The sequence below is a fragment of the Podarcis melisellensis genome (assembly GCF_964234715.1).
Source record: "Podarcis melisellensis genome assembly, chromosome: 8".
Taxonomy (NCBI): domain Eukaryota; kingdom Metazoa; phylum Chordata; class Lepidosauria; order Squamata; family Lacertidae; genus Podarcis; species Podarcis melisellensis.
Genome location: NC_138540.1, coordinates 4,211,576 through 4,236,694, shown reverse-complemented (window position 1 = coordinate 4,236,694; position 25,119 = coordinate 4,211,576). Strand labels below are relative to the sequence as shown.

Here is a 25,119-nt window from a genome sequence, read left to right as displayed (position 1 = left end):
CTTTGCCCCCTCCCCTATGCAGCCCCAATTTGGGCGTGGGAGGGACACAGCAGGTCTGTAGGGAGTAGGAGAGAAAGCGAGAAAGTTGTGTTTGTGTTGTGGAAGCCCATTGCACAAGCAAGTTGCTGCAGTTGGCTGTGACGAGTCCTGAGTGTGGGGCTGGCTGAAGTTGACAGGGAGGTGAAACTGGCTGTGTCCAAGTCTTGGCCACTTGGGGCTGAGGATCCTGGAAGGCTCTAGTGTGCTGGGGGGGGGGTCTCCTTGTGCCTCTCTGTCTCCCCACCAGCCCCCCAGGCATGGGACTCCTGCATTGCCTCCGTCTGTGCAAGTGACTTGCCCCCGGGGAATGCCGCCCTTGGGTTGGGGAGAAGCATTCAACACCCCTACCCCTATCAACACTTTCTGTTTCAGCGTGGGAGCAAAAACACAGAGACTCACAAGCGGGAACAGGAAAAACAAACCCCAAGGTCTGCTCAGAGGGATTTCTCTCCTGTGCCCCAGAACTTCCTAAATGAAATTGATGTTTTTTCCTTATGAAATTGATTGAGAGACCTGTTGCCGCCAGCGTGGGAGCAGGAAGGCAGGATGCCAGGCAGAATTCTCAGCATTTCAAAAAGTGAATCGCAGAATTTTAGGGATGGATGGGTCACCCAAGGATCATCTAATCCAACCCCCCTACAATGCAGGGGTTGGGCTCATACTTCTCCTGAATTGGGGCATTGGCTGAGTGGGTCTTTTTAAAGCCTTGGTTAACATCCCATGGCATTGTGGGCTGCTTGCAATGTCTAACTTTAATGGATTATCTGACGCAGAGAAGAGACGAGCCCTGTCAGTGTGCCTGGAATTCCAATGGCTTTTGCTCGATTCCTCTTCTCCCAAAGAACAATGAACAGTAAACAATTTTAATGAAATCTGATTTGGAAGAAGATGTGTCTGATTCCTGCTCCCTCCCCGACACACACAGCACAAAGCAGGTCTGCAGCTTAAACAAAGGGCCGGCACAGTCGGGAGCAGCTAATGATATGGTAATGAAATGCCAGGAACGATTATCTGCTGGGGATTTTTAAAGAAGTCTTTGTAACTCCAAGAAACTAGAACTGAGAGAATCCTGAAATGCAACCTTTCCCACCTCTTCTTCTGACTTTTACCCCCTTTTGAATAATAATGAAATGATAGCTTACAGCTAAAAACAATGTTTAAAAGAACCTTTCCAGATGGTAGGAAAATAGTCATCTGTTCCCTTTTGCCTTCCTTTTTTAAAAAAGGTGAATGGGGCTCATTTCATGACAGCTCAGGCACCTCCTGCCCCATGACTGTGCCAGCCAGTGCCTGAGTTTGGCTTTGATTTTCCTCTTCCCTGCTTGTCTCTCCCCCCTTGTGTGTTGTGTATTTTTATATTGTAATCCTACAGGCAGGGACTGTCTTTTTCTGACTGTCTGTAAGCATCTCTGGGAGCCTTTTCTCCTACATGCTTGAAGGAGGTTTGAGTGTGGCAGAGGTGTCCCTTCGTTTGCCTGTGCCAGGCTCCCCCACCAAGCTCCCTGCCATGCCCACTCAGGAAGCAGAAGCTACCGTGGGTGGCATTCTTGCCAGCATGAGCCAGTGGAACCCTCTGGAATGGGTCTGGCAGGGGGCAGGCCTGGCCATGCCAGTCCACCTTGAATCCTAAGTTGCCTGGCAATGCCTGAACTGGCTTTGATGCTCCCAACCAGAAGTTTGGATTGCTTCCCACACCACCCTTCCCCAACCAAGCGCCCTCATGGAGTACCCAAAGGCCATCTACCCCAACCCCCAGCAATGACAGCTAAAGAACCCAACCTCTGTTTAAAGACCTCCAAAGGAGAGTCTGCCACCTTTTTCCAAGGGAGCCCGTTCCACTGCCAAACAGTTCTTACTGTCAGAAAGTTCTTCCTAATATTTAGTTGGAATCTCTTGTCTTTTGAATCCCTCCAGCTGTCTTGGACTACAACTCCCATCAGCCCCTCGGGGTCCCTTACAATTCTACAGTTCTATGACTCTTGATTTCAGGGTTGTGGGTTCGAGTTCCATGTTGGACAGAAGATCCCTCCTTTGCAGGGGGTTGGACTCGATGACCCTAGGGGTCCCTTACAGTTCTACAGCTCTATGAGTGTATTGTCATTTGGCTGTGCTCAGTGGGGCTGATGACAATTGTAGTTGAAAACTACAGGGGGGGTTAAAAATATGGTAAAATTAAGGTTTTTGTTGATAAGATGTTTGAGAAAGGAATTGGATAAGGATTTGCTGAACCAACAATTTGAATCAGAATACAAAAAAGGGAGGTATGAGGAGGTCTGAAAAATAAGTTAATGAAAAATAAGTAATGGAAATTTTATGTGTTTTTAATCATTTTTATTTTTGTATGTATGTTACTTTTTCTTTTTTTTCTCTTTGCTTTTTATTGTATTACTATTGGAAACTTTAATAAATATTCTTAAAAAAAAGAAAGAAAACTACATGGGGGGGCGGGGAACTGGCTGGAGAAGGTTCTGCTGAGCAGTCCTAGACTTGCTTCCAGAGCACCTCCACCTGCCTCTTGCCCTTTCCAAAATGTCACCATTGATATCCTCCATTAATTTGTCCCTTCTCCACCCCTGCCTGTACCTCCATCCCCTGAGGCATTTTGCAGCCCCGAGGAAGCCACACAAGAAAGGCAGCCTGTTTGCCAGAGAAGCTTCTCAAATCACTTGCTGCCAATGTTGTGGCAAGACTCCCACTCACAGAAGTGAATGTTTTCCCTTGTTAGCAAAATGAAAAATTAAGAGATGGTTGACTGTAGCCCACGCAAGGAGAGACGAATCTAATGCGAAACCGAAGGCTCAGCTCTTCCAAAGTCAGGGCTGGATTAGGACCTTTAGAGGCCCTAAGCACTTGAAAGATTTTGGTGCCCCCATATCAGGGGCAAAACTAAGCTTTATTTCACCCAGGTCAAAGACCAGTTTGGTTGTGTGCCCCCCCCCCGGCGCACGCATTTCTGTACATTCTCACACAGACTAGGGGCCTCAATGGCATCCCTCTGGAGGCTTCACCAGGGACAAAAAAAACTCCCGGCTAGTCCCCCACGGGGATGCGGGTGGCACTGTGGGTTAAACCACAGAGCCTAGGACTTGCCGATCAGAAGGTTGGCGGTTCGAATCCCCGCGACGGGGTGAGCTCCCGTTGCTCGGTCCCTGCTCCTGCCAACCTAGCCATTCGAAAGCACATCAAAGTGCAAGTAGATAAATAGGTACCAATCTGGCGGGAAGGTAAACAGCGTTTCTGTGCACTGCTCTGGTTTGCCAGAAGCAGCTTAGTCACGCCGGCTCCCTTGGCCAATAAAGCGAGATGAGCACCACAACCCCAGAGCCAGCCACGACTGGACCTAATGGTCAAGGGTCCCTTTACCTTTACCTAGTCCCCCACCCCCACATAGCTACAGAATTGCCCCATATATATCCAATTCAACACATAATCAATAATAAACCATAAAATATAATTTTATTTATCGAAATGAAGCAAAACCTACAGTCAGATGGGAAATGAAGGCTCTCGCTCTCAGTGGAAGACTGAATGGGGCAGCTGACAATCATGTGAGCCTCAGTGGACGGAGTGGCAGGCCAATTTTGTTGTATTCCCAAGATTGATGTATATAATTAATCTCTACTATTAATATTTTTTATTATTTTTTAGTGTTTGTGTGCAATTTCTTCATTTATTGTGAGAGCCTTTTTTGTGGAATCTGGTTCAGCTGCACCATATGGCCCATGGTAAATTCAGCAATGGAGAACTTCTGTGGGGGGGGGGGGGCTTCTCTTGATGCCTTTTTTGCTTAATGGTTAATACGGCCGTGTCTGAAACACAACACTGAAAGGGAGCCGGTGTGCAAAGTCAGGAGAGCGAATGCATGTTTTAAGGCTGCTGTGGCTGGTAAATCAGGTCACCAGTAGAAACTGCTTTCTGCCCTTGAGAGAGGAAGGAGATTCCTGCCCTTATGAAGAAGTATCAGGAGATGGCAATGGAGAAAGCAGGTTAGTTGTGTGATTAGTGTGTGGTTGTTGAGCTAGCCAGTCAACAACTGCAGGCAGGCACGATCAGGGCCAGATTTAGGTTTGATGAGGCCCTAAGCTACTGAAGGTAATGGGGCCGTTTATATGTCCAGCTGTCCTTTGTCAACAACAAATTGTGACTGCTTTTTGTGTTGAATATATGCTATATCGTAAGTTATGGACCTAATAGGTATCTAAAGCCATTTGCTTTGTTGTTGTTGTTGTTGTTGTTTAGTCATTTAGTCGTGTCCGACTCTTCGTGACCCCCTGGACCAGAGCACGCCAGGCACTTCTGTCTTCCACTGCCTCCCACAGTTTGGTCAAACTCACGCTGGTAGCTTCGAGAACACTGTCCAACCATCTCGTCCTCTATCGTCCCCTTCTCCTTGTGCCCTCCATCTTTCCCAACATCAGGGTCTTTTCCAGGGAGTCTTCTCTTCTCATGAGGTGGCCAAAGTATTGGAGCCTCAGCTTGCTGTATGTAGGTTTTATTTTATTTGTTTTTTATCTTATATTTGTGAAATGTACATCCAGTTTTTTTTCCTTTAATTTTTTTTGGGGGCCCCCAAGAGAGTGGGGCCCTAAGCTATAGCTTGTTTAGCTTATACATAAACCCAGCACTGGGCACGATTCTCTGTCTGCAGCATCCTGGCACCCTGACGTTCTCTGGGCCTTAGCCCCGGAGTCTGCTGGTTCTTCCACCTCCTAATTCCCCCTCTGGTCACTGTTTTGAATCCACAGCCATTGCTCCCCCAGGAGTGCACACTGGCTGGTGGAGACTGGCCAGGGGCAGCCCAGCCTGTTTTGCCTCCTGAGGTGCCGCCCTGCCACCAAGGCCTCCCTTACCTGGGTTACGTAGCGGCAACTGCAAAGCGGCAATGATGGTGGCAGGTTCTGGTGAGCTCTCATGAGATTTTGAGGCGATCTTGTGAGATCTCATAAGATCTCACCGGAAGCCACTGCTGCTTCTGTGCCAGTAGCGGAGGTGGCAGAGCGGGCAGAGTGCCCACAGGGGCTGTGCCTCTTGGGCTTCTGCCCCCCCCCCAGGGCAGCTGCTTCAGCCCACCTCATGTAATAGTCCCACTCTGTCCTGCCTTGGTTAGACCCCACCTGGAGTCCTGTGTCCACCTCTGGGCACCACAGTGGTATCTAAATGCACACACAATTCTATTACTGTTTACCTGCTTTTTAATGATTGTTTCTTCTATGTTTTTAGCTGCTTCTTTTTATCCAGGCATAGGCCAGCTTGGCCCTCCAGATGTTTTGAGACTACAATTCCCATCATCCCTGACCGCTGGTCCTGTTAGCTAGGGATGATGGGAGTTGTAGTCCCAAAACCTCTGGAGGGCCAGGTTTGCCTATGGCTGTTTTTACCTGTAAGCCACCCTGAGTCCCTGTCTGGGAAAAACATGGAATATAAATAAATATAAACATCATAATCATCCTAACAAAGCATTGAGCCACATCTCTACCTGCATTCGGGGCTTAACTCCTGAATATTTTCAATGTTATTTAAGGAAGGGGCAGAGAAGTTACAGCCAAGAATCCTCAGGTACACACCCCCTTCCCGAAAATACTGGGTGTTCTCTAAAGCGACTGCGATGAGAACTAAGGGCTCATTCATGCTTCTGCTTGTCCAAGCCTAGAAAGCAGGAGTCCAAGCAGTTTCCCCCTTGCCCCAGACCTTTCCCAGGGAAAACCTGCTCTTTTGCTCTAAATCAGCGCAAACGTCTATCTGGAGAAAACCTGAATTGCCATTTGCTCCGCCTGAGCACTAAAGAGCGATCCCCTCCCAGAAAGCAGCATCACAAGAGGAAGTGGGGGGTGAGCTCTAAACTACGGTAATCTACCTACTTTGAGCAGACTTATGCAGCTGCATCACGGACTCTTCTACCTTGACTGAAAGCACAATATCGCCACCTGCTGCCTGGCCAAGTACTTGCGTTTCTATTTGAGAACTGAGTAGAGTTGTTCAGGGCTTGTTGCTGGCATCCGTCTGCCTCGAGAGACAATGGAGTGCGCTGTGTCTGGGTGTGAAGTCAAACCACTGGAGAATCACAGCGTCTGCTGTGCCTGCAGAGACCGGTAACTTGTAGCTGCTGCCTCCTGTGTGGTTTTTCCTGCGTTTGTAGCAACGAAGTGACCTCCCAGAGGTGCAAACCTGCTCCTTGAACCAAACCCAGAAACAAATTGGTAAGCAGTGGTGATGGTACGGGGTTGGCGTGTTATAATGCAACCTGCCTGCTCCAGCAAACATCCTGGCGCCTGCATTCTGGATCTGTGGGAAGGTTTCAAATGTACAAGTTCAGTCCACCATGTCTTGAAAAGAGTCTCAGTGTCCTTCTGACATATAGGAATGTCTGAGATTTTTATTACCTGCCGGGACTTTGTGGAGTGTTTTTTTTTTTATGTTGCAATCCTGGCAGGATCAAATTGGAAGCAAAGGAATGTTCTATGTTCCCCTGTTGTTCCCAGCTTGCTTTTTTAAAATGTGTTTCTTTAGCAGAGTGATTCTCACGCTCCCCCCTCCCTCAGACTGCTTGAAAAACGCTGAGGGTCTTGGAGTTCAGGGACCACAGTTTAACACCCACCCAATCTCGTAGGTGGGAGAGAATCCAGTGGTTCCAGGTTTCCTTGGAATGAAGGTCAGTGGAGACTGTGGTGTCTTTAGGATATGTGGTTTATTTACACATCTATACAACCTGAACATAAGATGGAGGGGCTCGCAGCATTAAGACCCCAACAGATCTTGCCTCTCCATGTGTCACAACTTTGGATCCAGCAGAGAGTAAGCAGGTCTCTGTTTCTCCATCTTCCAGCCTGCTTTCAGCCCACCTCTCTCTCTCACACACACTGGCTGCTATTCTCCTACCTAGCAGCTAGGTGAGCAGGTGGAAGAAAGGGCCCCCATCATTTGTTGTAGTTCTTGCAACCTAGCCCATTCTTTTGGGATGCTAATGAGGACACTTAGGTGGCCATTTAAGGTTACTCAGAAGCTTACTGGACTAGTTCAGCAACCTCCTCTGTTAGATTCTAACCTTCCCTGGGTACTGAACTCCAAGAACTGGAAGGGACTCAGGGAATCATCCAGACTGACTCCCGTCTCCCCCGAAACTGATACCAGTATATTTTTTCTTCCCCATTAGAAACATGCCCCCAAATGGGCTCTGGGTTCAAGCTTCTGCCATCACCCCTGGAATGCCCACAACATCCTGCTTTCGGACCCTTCTGATACCAGAGCTCTGCTGTTGGTTGAGCTGGAGTGTTGGAAGTGAGAGTCTGTGCAGAATGGGAGGTTCTGACCTTGGGGCTCCGCAGACCCTTAGACTCTATTTCCATGCCATTATTCATTGCCATTACAAGTGCAATCTGCAAGAACATGTTATGGTTGTATCCAACTAAGTTCTCCTCAGAGCAGCCCCATTGAAATAAATGCATGTGCAAAACTTGAAGTGCAATAATTTTGGTGGGTCAACTCTGAGTAGCGTGGAGGGCTCCTGTTCATAGTTCCATCCATCAGTCCATGTCCTCCGTCAGGATAACATCTTCCATTTCCCTTCCCAACAGTCAGTCGCTATGCTTTATCCACTGAGCATGCTCAGTCCTCGTGCAACATTTTTGTGTTTTCCCACTTTAGGGTTTTTTCCCTTTAAAAAATGGTACATCCGTAAACATTGCATTTCTGCAAACCAAACCTGCTGACTGGTGTGTGGTTTGACTACATAAGGATCAGAAATTAGAATTGGTTTGCTATTAGTAAGTATCAGCCTTCCCCAACCTGGGAAGCACATAGATGGATCCTCTTTCAAATCCATCTAGGTTGGTGGCTTCCCATCGGAGGGAGTTCCGTAGTTTAACTTCCTCTGATGGGAAGCCACCAACCTAGATGGATTTGAAAGAGGATTAGACAAATTCATGGAGGAGAGGGCTGTCAGCGGTTATGCTCTGCCTCCACAGTAGGTCCCAAATCCCAGTTGCTGGAATCCACAGGTGGAGACAGGGCTCTTGTGTTTGTGGGTTTCCCACAGGTATCTGGTTGGCCACTGTGAGAACAGAGTGCTGGACTAGAAAGGCCATTGGAAGCTCTTCTTATGTTCTTATGGTGCCTTCCATTCATGAATTTATCAAATCCCCCTTTAAAGCTATCCTTCTGTGGCCATTGTTGCATCTTGTGGTAGCCAATTCCATAGTTCAGCTACATGCTGCGTAAAGAAGCATTTCTGAAACTTCCCCTCAGTCCTACTTCTCAGTGGTCATATAGGTCTTCAGGCAATGTGTGTTTGTGCGAATCAGTCCTCAAGACCGTTCATTAAATGGCCCTGGAAGAAGAAACACAGCCAGCTGAGGCTTCCCAGCTGTGTTAGTGACGGGGCCTCCCACTCCAAACCCCCTTCTGCAGCTTGGCCACAAACTGGCCATTTCCACAGAGCCTTCAGTAGCCATCTTGGTTAATGGTTTGGACTTTTTGCAATTGGGAAGGGATTTCCAGTGCTGCATTCCTCAACTCCAGAAGGGATGCACTGCCACAGCCAGGAGAAATGTTCCCTATGAATACACTTTAATCCTTGTGGCAGCCAAACCTTTTCAGCTACAGAAATGGCTGGGATGTTTTGAAAATATGGGTTTCCATATAGAACATTAGAACACAGGAAGAGCCTGCCTCTCGGCCAGTATCCTGTTCTCATGGCTGCCAACCAGGTGCCCCTTCCTGGAAACCCACAAGCAGGATTTGAGCACAAGAGTAGTACTCTCCCCTCCGTACTTGCTCATAGTGTAGCAGCCAAGAAGTCTCCTGGAAGATCTTGTTTCATATGTCACTTCTACAGAGAAGTTCAAGCCACATTTCCACAAGTAGGGGCTGGAGAGGGAAACCTGTCACTGCGCTGCAAAAGTTTGGATTGCAACTGGGGACCTGTGCTTAACCTCCATGTAGAAAATTAGATGCAGGTGGGGGGAGGAGGACTGTAGTCTAGCCCACTGGCTTCCACCATTTTCAGTACAGCAACCCAGAAGTCCGAATGTGCTTGGTATGGTGACCCATAGATATTTTGTCACATGAATTTTGGACTGTGGGTCTTTGGCAGCCGTCTGCTTCCTGAGTTTTAATGGTAAGCTTGCCTGTTACATAACCAATACCTGAGCCATCCAGGCAAAAGCTTACTCAACCTACTGATGTGGAATTTGTTGACGTATTTGTGGCACTTGGAATGTTATTTCCAGTTTTGCTTAAGGAAATGCAAGGGCACCAGGCATCTGGCTGCAGAATATTGCTTCATGAGCTATAAAAAGTTATTCCAAAAACATGCGGGTTACATAAGTGTGTCATTTGTCAAGGGTTTTGAGAGTTGTTGGGAGAGTCGGAGTGGTTTAACAACCCTCCTTCCCAGAGAACTCTGGAAATCGTAGCACTGTGAGGGGAATAGCAGGCTTTATAACACACTGAAGACCCAAGCTGCAAGAGGTATTCAACATTCCAGTTAGGGATTACAAGTTATAATTTTGAATTTTACTTCTTAAAACCATGACCCACAGTTGGGAAACAATGGCTTAGCCAATGAGATACTTGCTCCCTGTGTGCGTAGGAATCTTCTACATAGGGGACATCACAGCATGCAATAATCCATCACCTGCAATCGGAAATGGTACCCTGGCTGAACAGCTAACTCAGCATTTGGGGGAACAGAGGCCTGGGGTGTACGTGGCGTCACCAAGGAAGTTGTCCTCCCACATTTCAATGACTCTGGTTGTTACCAGTGACAATTCATTAGTTAGCATTTGTAGACATTTCTGGCGCGGGTGGAATTAACATACTTAACACTAGCATTAAAAGGTAAAGGGTCCAGTCGTGACTGACTCTGGGGTTGCGGCACTCATCTCGCTTTATTGGCTGAGGGAGCCGGCGTACAGCTTCCGGGTCATGTGGCCAGCATGACTGAGCCGCTTCTGGCAAACCAGAGCAGCACACGGAAACGCCGTTTACCTTCCCCTTGGAGCAGTACCTATTTATCTACTTGCACTTAATGTGCTTTTGAACTGCTAGGTTGGCAGGAGCAGGGACCGAGCAACGGGAGCTCACCCCGTCACGGGGATTCGAACCGCCGACCTTCTGATCGGCAAGTCCTAGGCTCTGTGGTTTAACCCACAGCGTCACCAGCGTCCCTCCAAACACTAGCATAGCCAAGCCTAAATTGTACTGCTTTCATGGAAATGAAGTGCCATAGGTCATTGTAAAATAACAAAATTGGTTATGTTTCTAAATTTGAAAAGTTTAATGTCTATTATATGCAACTAGTAAGATGCAAATACAGTGGTACCTTGGGTTACAAACGCTTCAGGTTACAAACACTTCGGGTTACAAACTCCGCTAACCCGGAAGCAGTACCTTGGGTTGAGAACTTTGCCCCAGGATGAGAATGGAAATCGCGTGGCGGCGGCGGCAGCAGGAGGCCCCATTAGTGAAAGCGTGCCACAGGCTAAGAACGGTTTCAGGTTAAGAACGGACCTCCAGAACGAATTAAGTTCGTAACCCAAGGTACCACTGTATAGCCAATTCATTAGATTCCTCCAAACACTAACATGCATTTTTCTTAAGTTGAGGGTGGGAAAAGAATTAAAACCGGATGCCATCAATACTGAGGTGGCAGTGTCCCCATCCCTGGAGGTTTTTAGAATCATAGAGTTGGAAGAGACCACAAGGGCCATCGAGTCCAACCCCCTGCCAAGCAGGAAACACCATCAGAGCACTCCTGACATATGGTTGTCAAGCCTCTGCTTCAAGACCTCCAAAGAAGGAGACTCCACCACACTCCTTGGCAGCAAATTCCACTGTCCAACAGCTCTTACTGTCAGGAAGTTCTTCCTAACGTTTAGGTGGAATCTTCTTTCTTGTAGTTTGGATCCATTGCTCCGTGTCCGCTTCTCTGGAGCAGCAGAAAACAACCTTTCTCCCTCCTCTATGTGACATCCTTTGATATATTTGAACATGGCTATCATATCACCCCTTCACCTCCTCTTCTCCAGGCTAAACATGCCCAGCTCCCTTAGCCGTTCCTCATAAGGCATCGTTTCCAGGCCTTTGACCATTTTGGTTGCCCTCCTCTGGACACGTTCCAGTTTGTCAGTGTCCTTCTTGAACTGTGGTGCCCAGAACTGGACACAGTACTCCAGGTGAGGTCTGACCAGAGCAGAATACAGTGGCCCTATTACTTTCCTTGATCTAGATGCTATACTCCTATTGATGCAGCCCAGAATTGCATTGGCTTTTTTAGCTGCCGCGTCACACTGTTGGCTCATGTCAAGTTTGTGGTCAACCAAGACTCCAAGACTTTAAACAGAGGTCAGATGACCATCTGTTGGGGAGATTCTTTTGCAGTGACTCCTGCATTGCAGGGGGGTTGGCCTAGTCCCTTCCAACTTTACAATCCTATGACTCCAACCCAAAAGGGCTATTATTTACCTTACAAATAATGTTCAAGACTTCAGTATCATCCTACCAAAACAGAACAGATTCAGACTTCAGAATGAACATTGCTAGATTGCAATTGACATCATTTCGCCGATAATTCTGAAAGGGAAAGTATTTTGGAGCTTTTTTCCAATTCACTACCCCGCACCAACATTTCTAGTTTTCTGTACCAATCACTGCCCTTAATTTTATTTTTTGGAGTTTTTGCTCTTGTGGCTGATACAGAATAGGGATGGGACCGTCCCAGCCCCCAGAGGAGCTGTCTCTGAATTAAAAATAGTCTATATAACAGCTTCCACCAGCCTGCTGGAAAAACTCTCCAGAGGCTGCCTTGAAGGAGATTCTGCTCCTTGCGGAAACTCTCATGGTAGAGCCAAACAGCTGGTAGGTGCAGAGTGCAGGAGACCCTTTGCACAGCTAAGGAAAATTAGGCCAAATCAATAGAGAAGCCTATTGATGGCTGCTAGTCTTAAGAGCTAGCCAGGACCTCCAGGGTGCAGCTACTGTGGGCTTCCCAGAGGCTGACCACTGTTGGGAACAGGACACTGGGCCAGGTGGAACCACGACTGCTCTGAACCGGCAGAATTGTTTTTATGTTCTCAAAATCCGGCCAAGTGATTTAGGGACCTTTGCATTTCACCTCATGGAACTGTGGCAGAGAGTCTGGACCCAAATTGTCACACAAAACATAATTTTATTGCTACGCTTTCCCCTTTTCATAAAACAAACACCATCAAATAAAAACCTGCTGTTCACCAAAGAAAGTTCACTACTAGTGAAATACATTTTTTTCCAGAGGAGGTACAATCCAGCAACCACGTAATATTCAAGTTAAAAAAATATACATTATGATCAATTTCCCCATTATACAATAGATCAAAGACTTGCGTTTCAATTCTTTCAGCAGTATGGGATAACTATTTCCAGTAAAACTGTTACGTAAAGCTGTTTGGTATTGCATTGGTCAATTCTTTTTCTTTTATTACAAAAATACTCTTGATGTATCTTGATGTTGGGACATTCCTCAGATTCCCAGCCTGCCATTTCTACCCAGAGGTTATTTTCAGAATTTTCATCATTGCAACTTTGAAACTTTTATAAAATATGCAAACATTTAACATTTAAAAAAAAGAGGAGAAAGTAATGTGCTTTTCATCTGCCTCAGGATCTCACCAGTGGAGATGCTCTTTTGGTACTAGTTATTCCAAACCATATAAATATATAGATACAGATATAAAGATAAAAAAATAGAGGGGGAAATCTATCTTCAAACTCACAGCCTCACCAAGGATTTCTTGTGTACATCACAGGCAGGCATTGTCTTGCATTAAATAGATACCAAAAATATTCTTTTCTTTATTGTAGTACAAACACACTGCTTGGCGGTTTCTCCCAGAGTAGCAATTTCCCACTAGCAAACCATCTATTTCCTCCTTTCAGTAACAAACAAACTGGTGAAGTCAATAAGAAGGGCTCAGGGATGGCCTTTGCCAGTTAAAATGAGAATCCAAAAAAGTTTGGAGCACATTCTACATTCAACCATTCATTTCCCACTGTATCTCTCGTGGCCTCAGGGCTAAACTTGGCCACTAGTGGATTTATGGCATGCTTAAGAGATGCAGAACGTTGCCCTTCCCAAACAGGCTAAGCCCTTATCCTGCTCCACCAACGCTAACCGAGTAGCAGGTGAAAGAGACAGCCCAAGTTTGCCCCACAGCTGCACAGCCTTGATTCATTGCAACAAACCCGTGTGCCTCCGAAAGGAACAGAGGCTCCAGAAAACGTGTTTGCAGGACTGAGCCCAAAGAAAAAGAGAGAGAGAGATTGAAGTTCCAGTAGTGGTGATGAGAACGTGGCCAGTTTTCGCCTACTGCTAACGGATAGGCTTCACATTTTCATATTCCTCTGATCAGCCCTGAACTGTCTCAAGTATTCTCCTCCTGTTTTTTTCCTCCCTGTCTTGATCCACTGCTCCTGCCCACCCCTCCTCCCACCAACCCCACCCTCAGAAACATTTTTGCTTGTCAGAACCCCTGAAATGCTCTTCAGCCCTGCACTCCTGCCAACACTATTATTCACACAAGAATCCCTGCCCCCCACCCGGCCCCCAACTATATACAGAAAGAGAGGTACAGCTCGCAAGACATTTGTTTCAAAGTGTCAAGCCAGTTGTGAGGTAAGGTGAAGGTGCTATTTTCACAGACAAAATATAATAAGTTATTCCCCAAACCCAGGTAAAAAGATAGTGCAATGCAAAACTTTTGAGGGAGGGGGGTAAACAAGCTTCTGTTTGGCGACTGCTCTATTTACAGGAGTAGCAGCAGAAAGCAGGGACAATGCCATCCCAGTCACCAAACCCCAAGTTGTGCAGGCAAGCCCCTCCACACACGCTATCCACCAAGCTGCAGTGCCAATGGAGGAAGAGCAGGCTGGAAGACAGGACCACCCCAGGAGCCCTGAAACACTTCCAGGCACATGCTTGCGTCTTCAGATCAATGAAGCACTTTGAAATGCAATGCAAACAGGCGTTTTTGACAGCAGAATGCTCCCACGTTCCCGGACTCAGCACCCTTCCACGGACATTCTACTCTTGAAATGGTATACCCTGTGCTTTTAAAAATAACAACACTACTAATAACAATGAGATGCCGTGGCTTTCATTGAAACAGCAACACCTTGATCCTTCAAGCCCAATATTCAAGCCAGGTTTACCCTTCTTTTGTATTCTTCTGCTAGGACTGATCCTGCAGTTTGGAAACAGACACAGACAGAGACCACAGGTTGCAAAGTGGCAACGCGGGTGTCCCGGTTGCCCACTTTTTTTTACGGAAGACACAGGTTGTGAGGAGGTTAACAGGTGAGATCTAACACCAACACTGTGTATGCAAGAGAGAGAGAGAGAGACAGAGAGAGAGACAGAGATAGATAGATAGATTTTGGGTTTGAACCAGCAGTGGTGTGAGGGAGACACGCAGACACCACGGGATGCTTGACTCGATATGTGCTCGTACGGCATGCAGAGGGGCAAAGGGGACACTTTTTGCATGGGGAATGTAGGGCCTTGGGTCACAGGAGTGCATCTTTGGAGAAGAAGTAAAGCGAGGATCCGGCCAGCGGTGATCAAGGGCTTGAGCGGAGTGAGGGGCGGGCGCAGCTAGGGATCCGCTGGGCCCAGCTCTCCTGACCTGGGGGCCTAGTGCTGGCCCGCCTCCCGGATCCTGCACGCCACAGCAGTGATGAGCGCTGCACCCTTGCCGCTGCCGTCTTCCGACTGGAGGAAGGTCACCTCGCACTTAGGTGAGAGCTGCTTCACGGTTTCGCGCATGACGGTAGAGAAGCTGCCGGGAAAAGGGAGAGTAGAATAAGTTGGGGCCGGGAGGAAGCTAGCCGTAAGAACAGGAGGAGAGCTCTTCTGGATCCTGCTCTCACAGTGGCCAATCACAGAAATAAAGACACAACACGTAGGCTAATAACGTGTCAGAGCATATATAATAGAATAATGATATCATTCAAAAAGTAGAAATAAATCTATTAGAGCTCATATATGCAGTGTAACAGACTATTGGCGCAGAACATGAAACTTTTGAAAAAGATTGAGAATACTTTGCTTTTTAGACTTTTGAGACGTCTTCTGTTGAAACCTTTGACTAACCATTGTGAGACTGACCTTTGACGCCTATCTTGAACACACGGCTCAACGTTCTGCGCCACTAGTCTGTTACATTGCATATATGAACTCTAATATGGATTTATTTCTACTTTTTGAATGATATCCTTATTCTATTACATATGCTCTAAGAGTTATTAGCCCACGTGTTGTGTCTTTATTTCTGTGATTGGTTCTCACTGCAACACAGGGGTTTGTTTTTCTCAGTCGCCGAGGAGATGCCCAAAACAGTATTTGATCACAAGAGCCTCCTTCTCCCCTCCTGTGGCCTCCAGCATCTGGCATTCAGAAGCAGTGCTGTCTCTGGCATAGGAGTCAGCCCTAGGGGACAAGGTCCCCCCCCATAAAATATTTGAGGGGGCCACCCCCCCCAAAAAAAAAGCTGATGGGAATTGCCATTCAAATGGCATGTGTGTGTCGTTTCTTGTGATCAATTATGCAGGGTGGGGCTTACCTCCCCCCCCCCGCCCAATATTTAATTCAATTTGGCAGAGTATAGCCAATGTGTCTGGTAGCTACCAATAGCTCTCTTCTCTATGAATTTGCCGGACCAGCCAGTCAAACACTCCATTGCAGGCAGAGCTTATAGCTAAGCACCTCGCTCCTCTCTTATCCTGGTCACCCCACCCATTCCTCCCTCCCTTTTATATTTTAAGCTGCTTATGGCTTAATTTTCTTTGCCCTACCATTAATAATAGAAGTACCATCAATTCTAATCTTAAGTATTTGCAGACATGGGAAGTAAAGGAGTTTTGATCTTCTCCCCCTCTCCCCCCTCACTTAATTTCGTGCAAAACACTGTACAGTTAGACCACATCTTAAAGGTAAAGGTAAAGGTACCCCTGCCCGTACGGGCCAGTCTTGACAGACTCTGGGGTTGTGCGCCCATCTCACTTAAGAGGCCAGGGGCCAGCGCTGTCCGAAGACACTTCCGGGTCACGTGGCCAGCGTGACAAAGCTGCATCTGGCGAGCCAGAGCCGCACACGGAAACGCCGTTTACCTTCCCGCTGGTAAGCGGTCCCTATTTATCTACTTGCACCCGGAAGTGCTTTCGAACTGCTAGGTTGGCAGGCGCTGGGACCGAGCAGCGGGAGCGCACCCCGCCGCAGGGATTCGAACCGCCGACCTTTCGATCGGCAAGTCCTAGGCGCTGAGGCTTTAACCCACAGCGCCACCTCTTACGCACATTTAACTTGCACAATTTCAACTGTACACAGAGGAAGGAAGGCTGGTTAAAATCATACGAGAGTTTGGAAGTTATTTTTGCTGCAGGTCTGCTTGCAAACGAGAGCAGGAGGCTGAAGCAAAGCCACACCGGGATCAGGAGATGCCAGGAGCTCAGAGCACAAAACATTGCACAGAATCAGGTCGCAGGATGGGGTGACTGTGGTGCAGGAATATTATTGCAAAAAGCATACACTCAACTCTGGGTGAATGGGTTAAAGTCCTAGAACCAGAGAAAGCCTGATTAACACACACGCGCGCCCCTCCCAATTCTGTGCAGATCCAATGCTATCCCTCGAGCCCTCCCAGAGGCAAGGTCTTGCCGAAAGGAGAGAGACTTACTGAGGATGGAGCTTGTACAGGGTCCCATCCACGCCGACAGTGATTTTCAGGGAGTCTAGCCCACGGTTCTCTCGGATCTTGTCCACCACCGCAGCCATCCCTGCCCCACACAGCTGGGCGGCACGCCGGGCAATCACTGTGCACACTTCCTTCACGATGATGCTGTCATCACAGGTGCTCTCTAGTCCAAGATGCTGGAGGATGGAGCGGACCTGGAGGAGGGCGAGGCGGTCGCTGGAGGGGTCAAGAGAGAGAGAGAGAAAGTTGGGAGGGGCAGAGGCAGGCGCTTCTTGACAGCTACGCCAGGATGGACAGAAGGCGGTCCAGTTGCGCCAACTGTAGAGCAGTAAGGGGCACCGCAGTTTCAGGCACCTGAAGCTAGGAGGCACTGCAAAAGCACCAAACCAGATAATAACAGAGGCTTTTCTTCCTGGACCACCCAAGAGCATGCAGGGTCCCCCTCCTCCCTCCGTGCTCAGAGCTGGGGGCTGTCCCAGACCTCGTCTGCATTTTGGAGGTATGGGGCAAGGTCAGGAAGAACTTGCACTTTGGTTGGCCAAAACTTGCAGACTCCTGGAGAGTTGCTTCCAAAGGAATACACATTGCAGAATCCTGCTAGCCCCTCATTCAAATATTTCAAATATTTAGTGAGACGCAGCAACAGACCCTGCAATGCTGAGCATGCCAGTCCAGTTCTGCCCATCACATCCCTTCAGAAAAGAGGGCCCTGTGATGATATCACTATGCTTTGCAGTGTCATTGCATTCACACATTCCTTTTTCTCCAAGGAGCTCAGGGTGGCGTACAGGGTTCGCCCCCTCTTCACTTAATTGCCACAACAACCCTGCAAGGTAGGTTTGGCTGAGAGTGAGTGACCCAAGGTGCAAGGTCACCCAGTGAGCTTCATGGCAATTTGAACCCTGGTCTCCCAGTCCCTCGTCCGGCATTCCTAGTCCCACTGTATCACCCTGCCTCTTTTCCAGCCTTGCTGCTAATTGAGAGAAAACATCACGAAGACATCGTATCACATATTTCCTTTGCTAATGTTTGTGGGAAGAGGCTTTGGTCCCGGGGTCAAGGTCTTGCCCAGTTGTGCCCAAAGGGAGATACCACTGGAATTCAAGTGCCAGTGAGAGAATGCTATGCAGTAGGTTGACTAGCCACCAGGTGGCAGCAAATCTCACACCGAGAGCCACATAGGTGGGAAGCTGCAGTCAGTGCAGAATGATGCAGCACAATTGCCGGCCGGAGGGAGACCCTGTCTGCGCAGAACACCTGTGCTCAGAGATCTTCCCTTAATGCTGACTTGCTCCTATGCCAAGTTCAAGGTGTTATTATTAGTATACAAAGCCCTTGGCAATTTGGGATCTGTTTATCAGCAAGATAACCTGAGCCAACATAGGCCCTCCTGACCTCTTCAATCTGTACAATTGGTACTGTTTCAGGTGCTTCAAAATTCCCATTCTGCATTTGTAAGGACTAGGTCTCTTAGCTACACTTTGGGACTCCCTGCCTCTGGACATCAGGCAGGTGTCTGCTAAAAACATTTGTGTTTAGACAAGCCCGCCTGGACGTTCAGAAAGTTTTAATCTGATTTCAACTTTTTAAAAGTTTAAATTTATTTTTGTTCATTTTTCTCATTGATAATTTTGCTGTTTTATCTTTTTCACAAACTGTTTGGAGGTGTGTGTTTTTAACAATCAAGTATGCATAAATCTTGTGAAATAAATATAAACAAACATATGAACGCTGGTAATGGTGCAGTGCAGATTAGAAAACTGGGCCAAAACAAACAAGATGAATTTTAACAGGGAGAAATGTTAAGTATTGCACTTGGGCAAAAAAATGAGAGGCACAAATACAAGATGGGTGACACCTGGCTTGAGAGCAGTACATGTGAAAAGGATCTAGGAGTCTTGGTTGACCACAAGCTTGACATGAGCCAACAGTGTGACGCGACAGCTAAAAAAGCCAATGCAATTCTGGGCTGCATCAATCGGAGTATAGCATCTAGATCAAGGGAAGTAATAGGGCCACTGTATTCTGCTCTGGTCAGACCTCACCTGGAGTACTGTGTCCAGTTCTGGGCACCACAGTTCAAGAAGGACACTGACAAACTGGAACGTGTCCAGAGGAGGGCAACCAAAATGGTCAAAGGCCTGGAAACGATGCCTTATGAGGAACGGCTAAGGGAGCTGGGCATATTTAGCCTGGAGAAGAGGAGGTTAAGGGGTGATACGATAGCCATGTTCAAATATATAAAAGGATGTCACATAGAGGAGGGAGAAAGGTTGTTTTCTGCTGCTCCAGAGAAGCGGACACGGAGCAATGGATCCAAACTACAAGAAAGAAGATTCCACCTAAACATTAGGAAGAACTTCCTGACAGTAAGAGCTGTTTGACAGTGGAATTTGCTGCCAAGGAGTGTGGTGGAGTCTCCTTCTTTGGAGGTCTTTAAGCAGAGGCTTGACAACCATATGTCAGGAGTGCTCTGATGGTGTTTCCTGCTTGGCAGGGGGTTGGACTCAATGGCCCTTGTGGTCTCTTCCAACTCTATGATTCTATGATTCAATGTTTGATTCTCTGGCTACGCCAAAAAGCCATGCAGTCCCGACTAGGCAGCTCTACAATGGCCCCGGCAGGCTCCCCAAAGGATCACCTCACACATCGCTTCCTCTTCTGCCTTGCCCTGCAGAGTCTTGTCATTCCCACCCACACTTTGGCCAGTGCTGATGTCCAGCACCCAGAAGACTGGGAGTCACTCATAAGTAACCTCTTCCACAGAAAAGTTCCTACAATACTCAGACCACATTTACACAATACATTTAAAGCACTATGATACCACTTTAAACAGTCACAACCTCCCACAAAGAATTCTGGACACTGTAGTTTCTTAAGGGTACAGATAAGTGCTAGGAGGCCCCTATTCTCCTCCCAGAACCACAATTCCCAGAGTTCCTTGGGAAGAGGGACTAATTGTTAAACCACTCCAGGAATTGTAGCTTGGGGAGGGGAATAGGGGCTCCCTCATGACTCTCACCCACCGTAACAAACAGCAGCTCCCCAAGCTCTTTTGGGGAAGCCGTAACGGTTTAAAGTGGTATCACAGCACTTTACACGTATCGTGTGAACGTGGCCTCAGGAGACAAAGGGTTTGCAGGAGTAGAGGTCCTCTAGTCCTGCGATACAGGATGAAATGGCCACAACCCCAGCAGACAGCCTGCCCACCCTCCGCTTAAATACCTCCAGAGGGTGGGAGAGGCAATTGGCTCCACTTCCAAACTGCTCTTGCCTTTAGGTTGTTCCCACCCAGCCCACCATTTTGCCCCCAACCTACCTCTCAATCTGAGACAAGAACTTTGTCTCAAAGATTCCCCTCGTCTTCAGCCGCTCGGAGATCCGCCCACGGAACAACAGGCCTCGCTTGGTGAAATCAATCAGGATGTTTCGGACAATTTCACCCAAGTACATCCCGCTGATCATTTTCTCGAACCTAAGACAGTAAAGGGGAAGGGGTTTTTATTTCATTTTTATTTTTTGCTGCGAGGGAAATTCAGTTTAGAGGTAAACATGATCAGCATGGAGAGACAAACATCCAAGGGAAGATACCCTCCCTCCATATGAAAATCGGGAGGAGCTTAGCGAATGATACTGAAGGGGGGGCATGTCTTCTTCACCTTCTTCTTTGCTACAATATATCAATTTATTTCCAATTGTCAATGTCAAAAGGGACTAAAATCTATAAAATTCATAGAAAATCAACGTGCCAATTTGCTCAATTTCTCTAGGACTCCATCACCCCTCCCCTGTCCTCCATAATCCCTCAAGCAAGGTGTCAAGACCCTAATCCTGTCAAATCACTCTGCCAAGCCTTTCCTCCAGGAAATGCCAGTACATGGACCATTGTCTTCTCATCAGGATGTGCTTATCTGCACATATCTCCAGCTCTGCATATTCCCCCCTCCCTCCTCCATTTATTAATCCTGTGTAACCCAACCTCTTCTTAATGTATTCGTGAGGTAACTGGGATGTGTTTTGCACTGTATTCTGGGGCATGGAGGGAAGTTTCAAAAGTTTACGTCACCCCTTTCTCGCTGTTCAATCTCGCCTTGAACCTGTTGCGCAATAAACTGCAGCTTGCTCCTGTCTCCGGCTGAGCTCATTTTTCCTCCGCAGGGACCCGCGGACTTAGTCCGACGAGCTGGGTGGCAGAGCAGCCTCGCACCCAGATTTTACCGTAACAGAGAACAAGGACTTCAGCGAAACTGATACATCCCCTACAGAGAGTCCTTGATGGGAGGCTGGTATGTATTAAACACAGAGGAGGAGGAGGAGGAGGAGGAGGAGGAGGAGGAGGAGGAGGAGGGAAAACCTCCCACCCACCTTTGCTTCCCAGGATTGAGAGAGTTTTCATCCACGGCGGCATCAAACTCCGTCCGGAAGTCATCCAAGCAGCCGCTGTCGCCAAAGGCCCCCCACTCCATGTTAATGCACATCCGGCCCTCGTCCCCGTCCACCAGCTCCACGTTCTTCATCTCCTCCATGTAGCAGGCGTTGCTGCCTGTGCCTGGGAAGCCACAACACAGGTCAGCATCACACACGGGGGGGAGGGGGGGACAGGGACCAGAGCATATTTGTGTGTTTCTTATACATTTCTGATGCATACTTATACATTTCATTAAGTAAATGAATAAACAAAACCTTACCGACAATGAGCCCAACTTCACAAAAGGGGTCTTCGTACGCACAGGCCATCATGGTGCCCACTGTGTCATTCACCACGGCCACCACATCCAGGTCAAACTCCTGAGAAAGAGGGAGCAAAGGTTTGGCCTCAGCTGCTGAATGAAAGCCAGAATCTTTCCAAAATTCAGCGGGGGGGGGGGGTGACCGCCACCAACACAAAAACAAGGATCAAGTACACAAAATAAACTAGGCATGCATCGATCTGCAGAGGCCATTCCAATGGCACAGTCACTGCTTGTTGGGTCAGTACTCCTCTGATCACAACCAATAAGTTATTTTATTAGATTTTTAGGGACTCTGATAGGTTTGTGAGACAGGCCTTGCCTTTGCAGAAGCCATGATGGCTCTGCTTCTGTAGGGCTTGTTCTTCTATATGCCTAGTTATTTTATCCTTAACAATACTTTCCACCAGTTTTCCCAGGGCAGATGTTAAGCTAACCAGCCTGATACTTTCAGGATCTCTTTTTAAAATCAGTGTTACATTGGCTACTTCCCCATCCACAGGTATGGAGGCTGATCTGAGGCACAAGTTGCATATTTTGTCACACCTGTCTGACAGGAACGCACCTCTCTCCGGTGAATGGCCTCCTTCAGCAGGCTAACCACATCTTCCCCTTCACAACCAGAAGCATTGAAACCTTTGGTCCATTTCAGGAGAATTGCCTTAAGACAAGAAGAGGAAGAGGAGGAGGAAGAAGAAGGAGAAGAAAGAAGTTATGCAAACACAAAATTGTCAAGGGTACAGTGAAGCAAAAGGATGCAATTCAAGAACTGTATCCTAGGATCATCTTGGTGCCCTCCTGATTGGGTTACAGCTTCCATCAACCCAAGCCTGTACAATGCAGGGACCAATGTGACAATAGTGCAAAACATCTGGGAGGCACCAGATTGAGGAAGGCTGATTTAGCGTGATGTGTGCTAGCAGGAAAACTTTGCCAGCATTTAGTTTCCTTTCCCCCAAATCTCTGCCAGAGATTGCACTTGATAGCTCCACTTAGCCTGACAACCCAGCTTTGTTGTAAAACACATTGCCTTGTCCTTTTTGCAGCTGGCTAGCATGTTGTGCTTGCAGGAATGACTTACGGTGGAGGGAGAAGACAAACGAAGCTCACCTCATCCAAGCTGTTCTGGTGACAAGGGAAAGAGAAGGTGAATCCGAGAGGCAGCGACACGCCTTTCATCCCCATGTACTCCAAGAAGTCAGCAATGCAGTGGACAATGTGATCAAAGAGCTGAAAGGCAGGAGTGCAAAATGGAGTCAGGAGAAGACGGCTCAGAGCAGCTGAGCAGCTCAGGTGGGTCTTGCTGGCATCACAAAGTGAGCAGGACTGAGCTGCTCTCTATCCTGGACCAAACTACCAACATCATTTAAAGCAATCTTGGGAATGCAGCCACTAACGTCCTCATCGTGGGATAAGGGCTGCATTCTGGACAGGGCAGTGGGGGGCTCTTGAGGGAGGTCAGCGGAGGGAACAGGATAAGCCAGTCTCCAGCAACCTGATGCCCTCCAGGTGCTTTTGGACTACGACTCCCATTAGTTGTGCTGTCTGATGGAACTTGTAGTCCAAAACACCTGGAGGACACCAGGTTTGCAAAGGCCAGGATGGCCTCGGTCTCCACAGAGTGCATGCACATCGCTGCACTAAGGCACAGGCTCCAGGGTGTGGCTGAGGCCCTTCTCTGAATAAACCATATTTTATGTCATAGTTAATTCGGCCTGCACAACCCCATTGCAGCAAGGGCTTAGCACGAGGTTCATTGCCCAAAGTGCTCAAGGAAACATTTCAGGCAGAAATGTCGTTTTTTCTTGGTGGAGAAGAGAGACGTTCCAGGGAAACTGGACCCAGCCTAAGGGACCCAGCCTTTGTCACAGTGCAAATCCAATGTAACAAATAATGTCTCAAATAATAACACATAGATTGCAAGCACTGAGCTTGAATGGTTGTCTGTAAAAACACCACTCAGGGCCTTTACTATCGGAAGAAAAGGGACTCTGCAAAAAGGAGTTCTGATATAACAGACCCTGAAGGCAGATCTTTGGCCAGAAAAGGATCCCCATCCCTGGTCTACCAGGTCGGACATCTATCATTGCACCATCTCTTCTGACTGCTGTGGGTGTTCCCAGCGGTGTGGAACAAGATCTTGTGGTTGACGGGGACCTTCTGCATGCAAACCAAGAGCTCTCCTGCTCAGCTACAGTTTTCTCTGACCCTCTCAGAAGTCAAAGCCCCCATTTTGATCCCTCTCACAGTGTTGCACTGAGTTGCTCACCTCATCTCCTGTCCCCTGCATGATGTCCTGAGGGATTGAATAGATCTTGTTGTGCATCTCCACACTTCGCCGCATGCCGTTCCGCACGCGCACAAGCAGCACCCGGAAGTTTGTGCCCCCGAGATCCAAGGCCAGGAACTCCCCCTTTTCTGAACCAAAAACAGACATACTTGCCATCAGCACTCCTCTCCCCTCCATCTTCCAAGGACACTTGAACCCAGAGGACTATTTGTGGTCTCTTTAAGTTGGGTGTTGAGATACAGGTTGGCAGAGGCTGCTCTAACTAACCTGGCACAAGTGAAAATTCCTTTCTGACTCCAGAAAGGGCAGTGGAGAAAAGTGAAATGATAGGTTGCAGCGTTTGTGATTTGTTAGTTTAGAGAAAAGGCAAGTAAGAGATGACTTGGTAGAAATTTATAAAATTATGCAAGTGGAGAGAGAAACGGTTTTCGTCTCTCATAACATTAGAACTTGTGGGCTTCTAATGAAGCTGAATGTTGGAAGATTCAGGACAGACAGAAGAAAGTATGTCTTCACACACTGCAGAGTTAAACTATGGAACTCCCTCCCACTGGAAAGACTGTGATGGCCACCAACCAGGATGGCTTTAAGAGGATTAGACAACCTCATGGAGGACAATGCTACTAGCCAGGATGGCCATGTCTTGGAGGCAGCAACTCTTCTGAATATCAGTCGCTGGAAACCACAGGAGGAGAGAGCGCTCTGGGCTTGGCCCCTGCTTGCTGGCTTCCCATAGGAATCATCTGGCTGCTCACTCTGAGAACAGGATACTGGACTGCGTGGGTCATCGACCTGATCCAGTAGGCTACTTTTACATTCTTAAGAACAAGAGCTTCTAAAGCAAAATGTTATTGTGCTCCAGATTTGCCCCATGCAAAGTCATGTCTCTTATTCCAACAGTTTCACGAGGTCCATAGAAAAAGGGTTTGCTGAGGAGGAGAGGGAAGAGGGAGGGAAATAGGTCGACAGAACAGAAAGCTTTCTGACACCAGCAAATTCAGACACAAGACTTAGTACTGCTCCCTAAAGGTGTCTGACAGAGACTTTTTCGAACTCTTGCAAGCAGGATTCCAGCACAACATCCCTTTCCTCTCCTGTGGCTTCCAGCAACTGGTATTCAGCAGCTACCTCCAACTGCAGTGGCAGTGTAGAGCCCCTAGCAGCCTTTGATAGCCTTGTCCTCCATGAATCCTCCACTCCTCTTTTTAAAGGAGGCGGTAAATTAATGGCACTCTGGAAAAACAGCATCATTTCCCACCCCATTAAAAGAGGCCAGAATTGCCGCCACCACAACCACTGTGCCACATATTGACACACCCACGGTTAGATGCCATAAGCC

The 25,119-nt window shown here is 47.8% G+C and overlaps 1 protein-coding gene across 2 annotated transcripts in view; it reads right to left on the bottom strand.

Annotated features, from left to right (window-relative positions):
• Positions 1-14,545: 14,545 nt before the first annotated feature.
• Positions 14,546-25,119, bottom strand: part of LOC309375513 (hexokinase-2) — a 57,366-nt gene continuing 46,792 nt past the window's right edge. For both annotated transcript variants that reach the window (XM_081921285.1, XM_081921284.1), the window contains exons 11-18: positions 23,760-23,908; positions 22,601-22,720; positions 22,056-22,151; positions 21,449-21,548; positions 21,126-21,309; positions 20,080-20,235; positions 16,743-16,976; positions 14,546-14,846 (exon numbers count right to left, since the gene is read on the bottom strand). In XM_081921285.1, the coding sequence (XP_081777411.1) occupies positions 14,702-14,846; positions 16,743-16,976; positions 20,080-20,235; positions 21,126-21,309; positions 21,449-21,548; positions 22,056-22,151; positions 22,601-22,720; positions 23,760-23,908 (1,184 nt within the window). In that variant the 3' untranslated portion in view covers positions 14,546-14,701. The remainder of the gene's footprint in view (positions 14,847-16,742; positions 16,977-20,079; positions 20,236-21,125; positions 21,310-21,448; positions 21,549-22,055; positions 22,152-22,600; positions 22,721-23,759; positions 23,909-25,119) is intronic.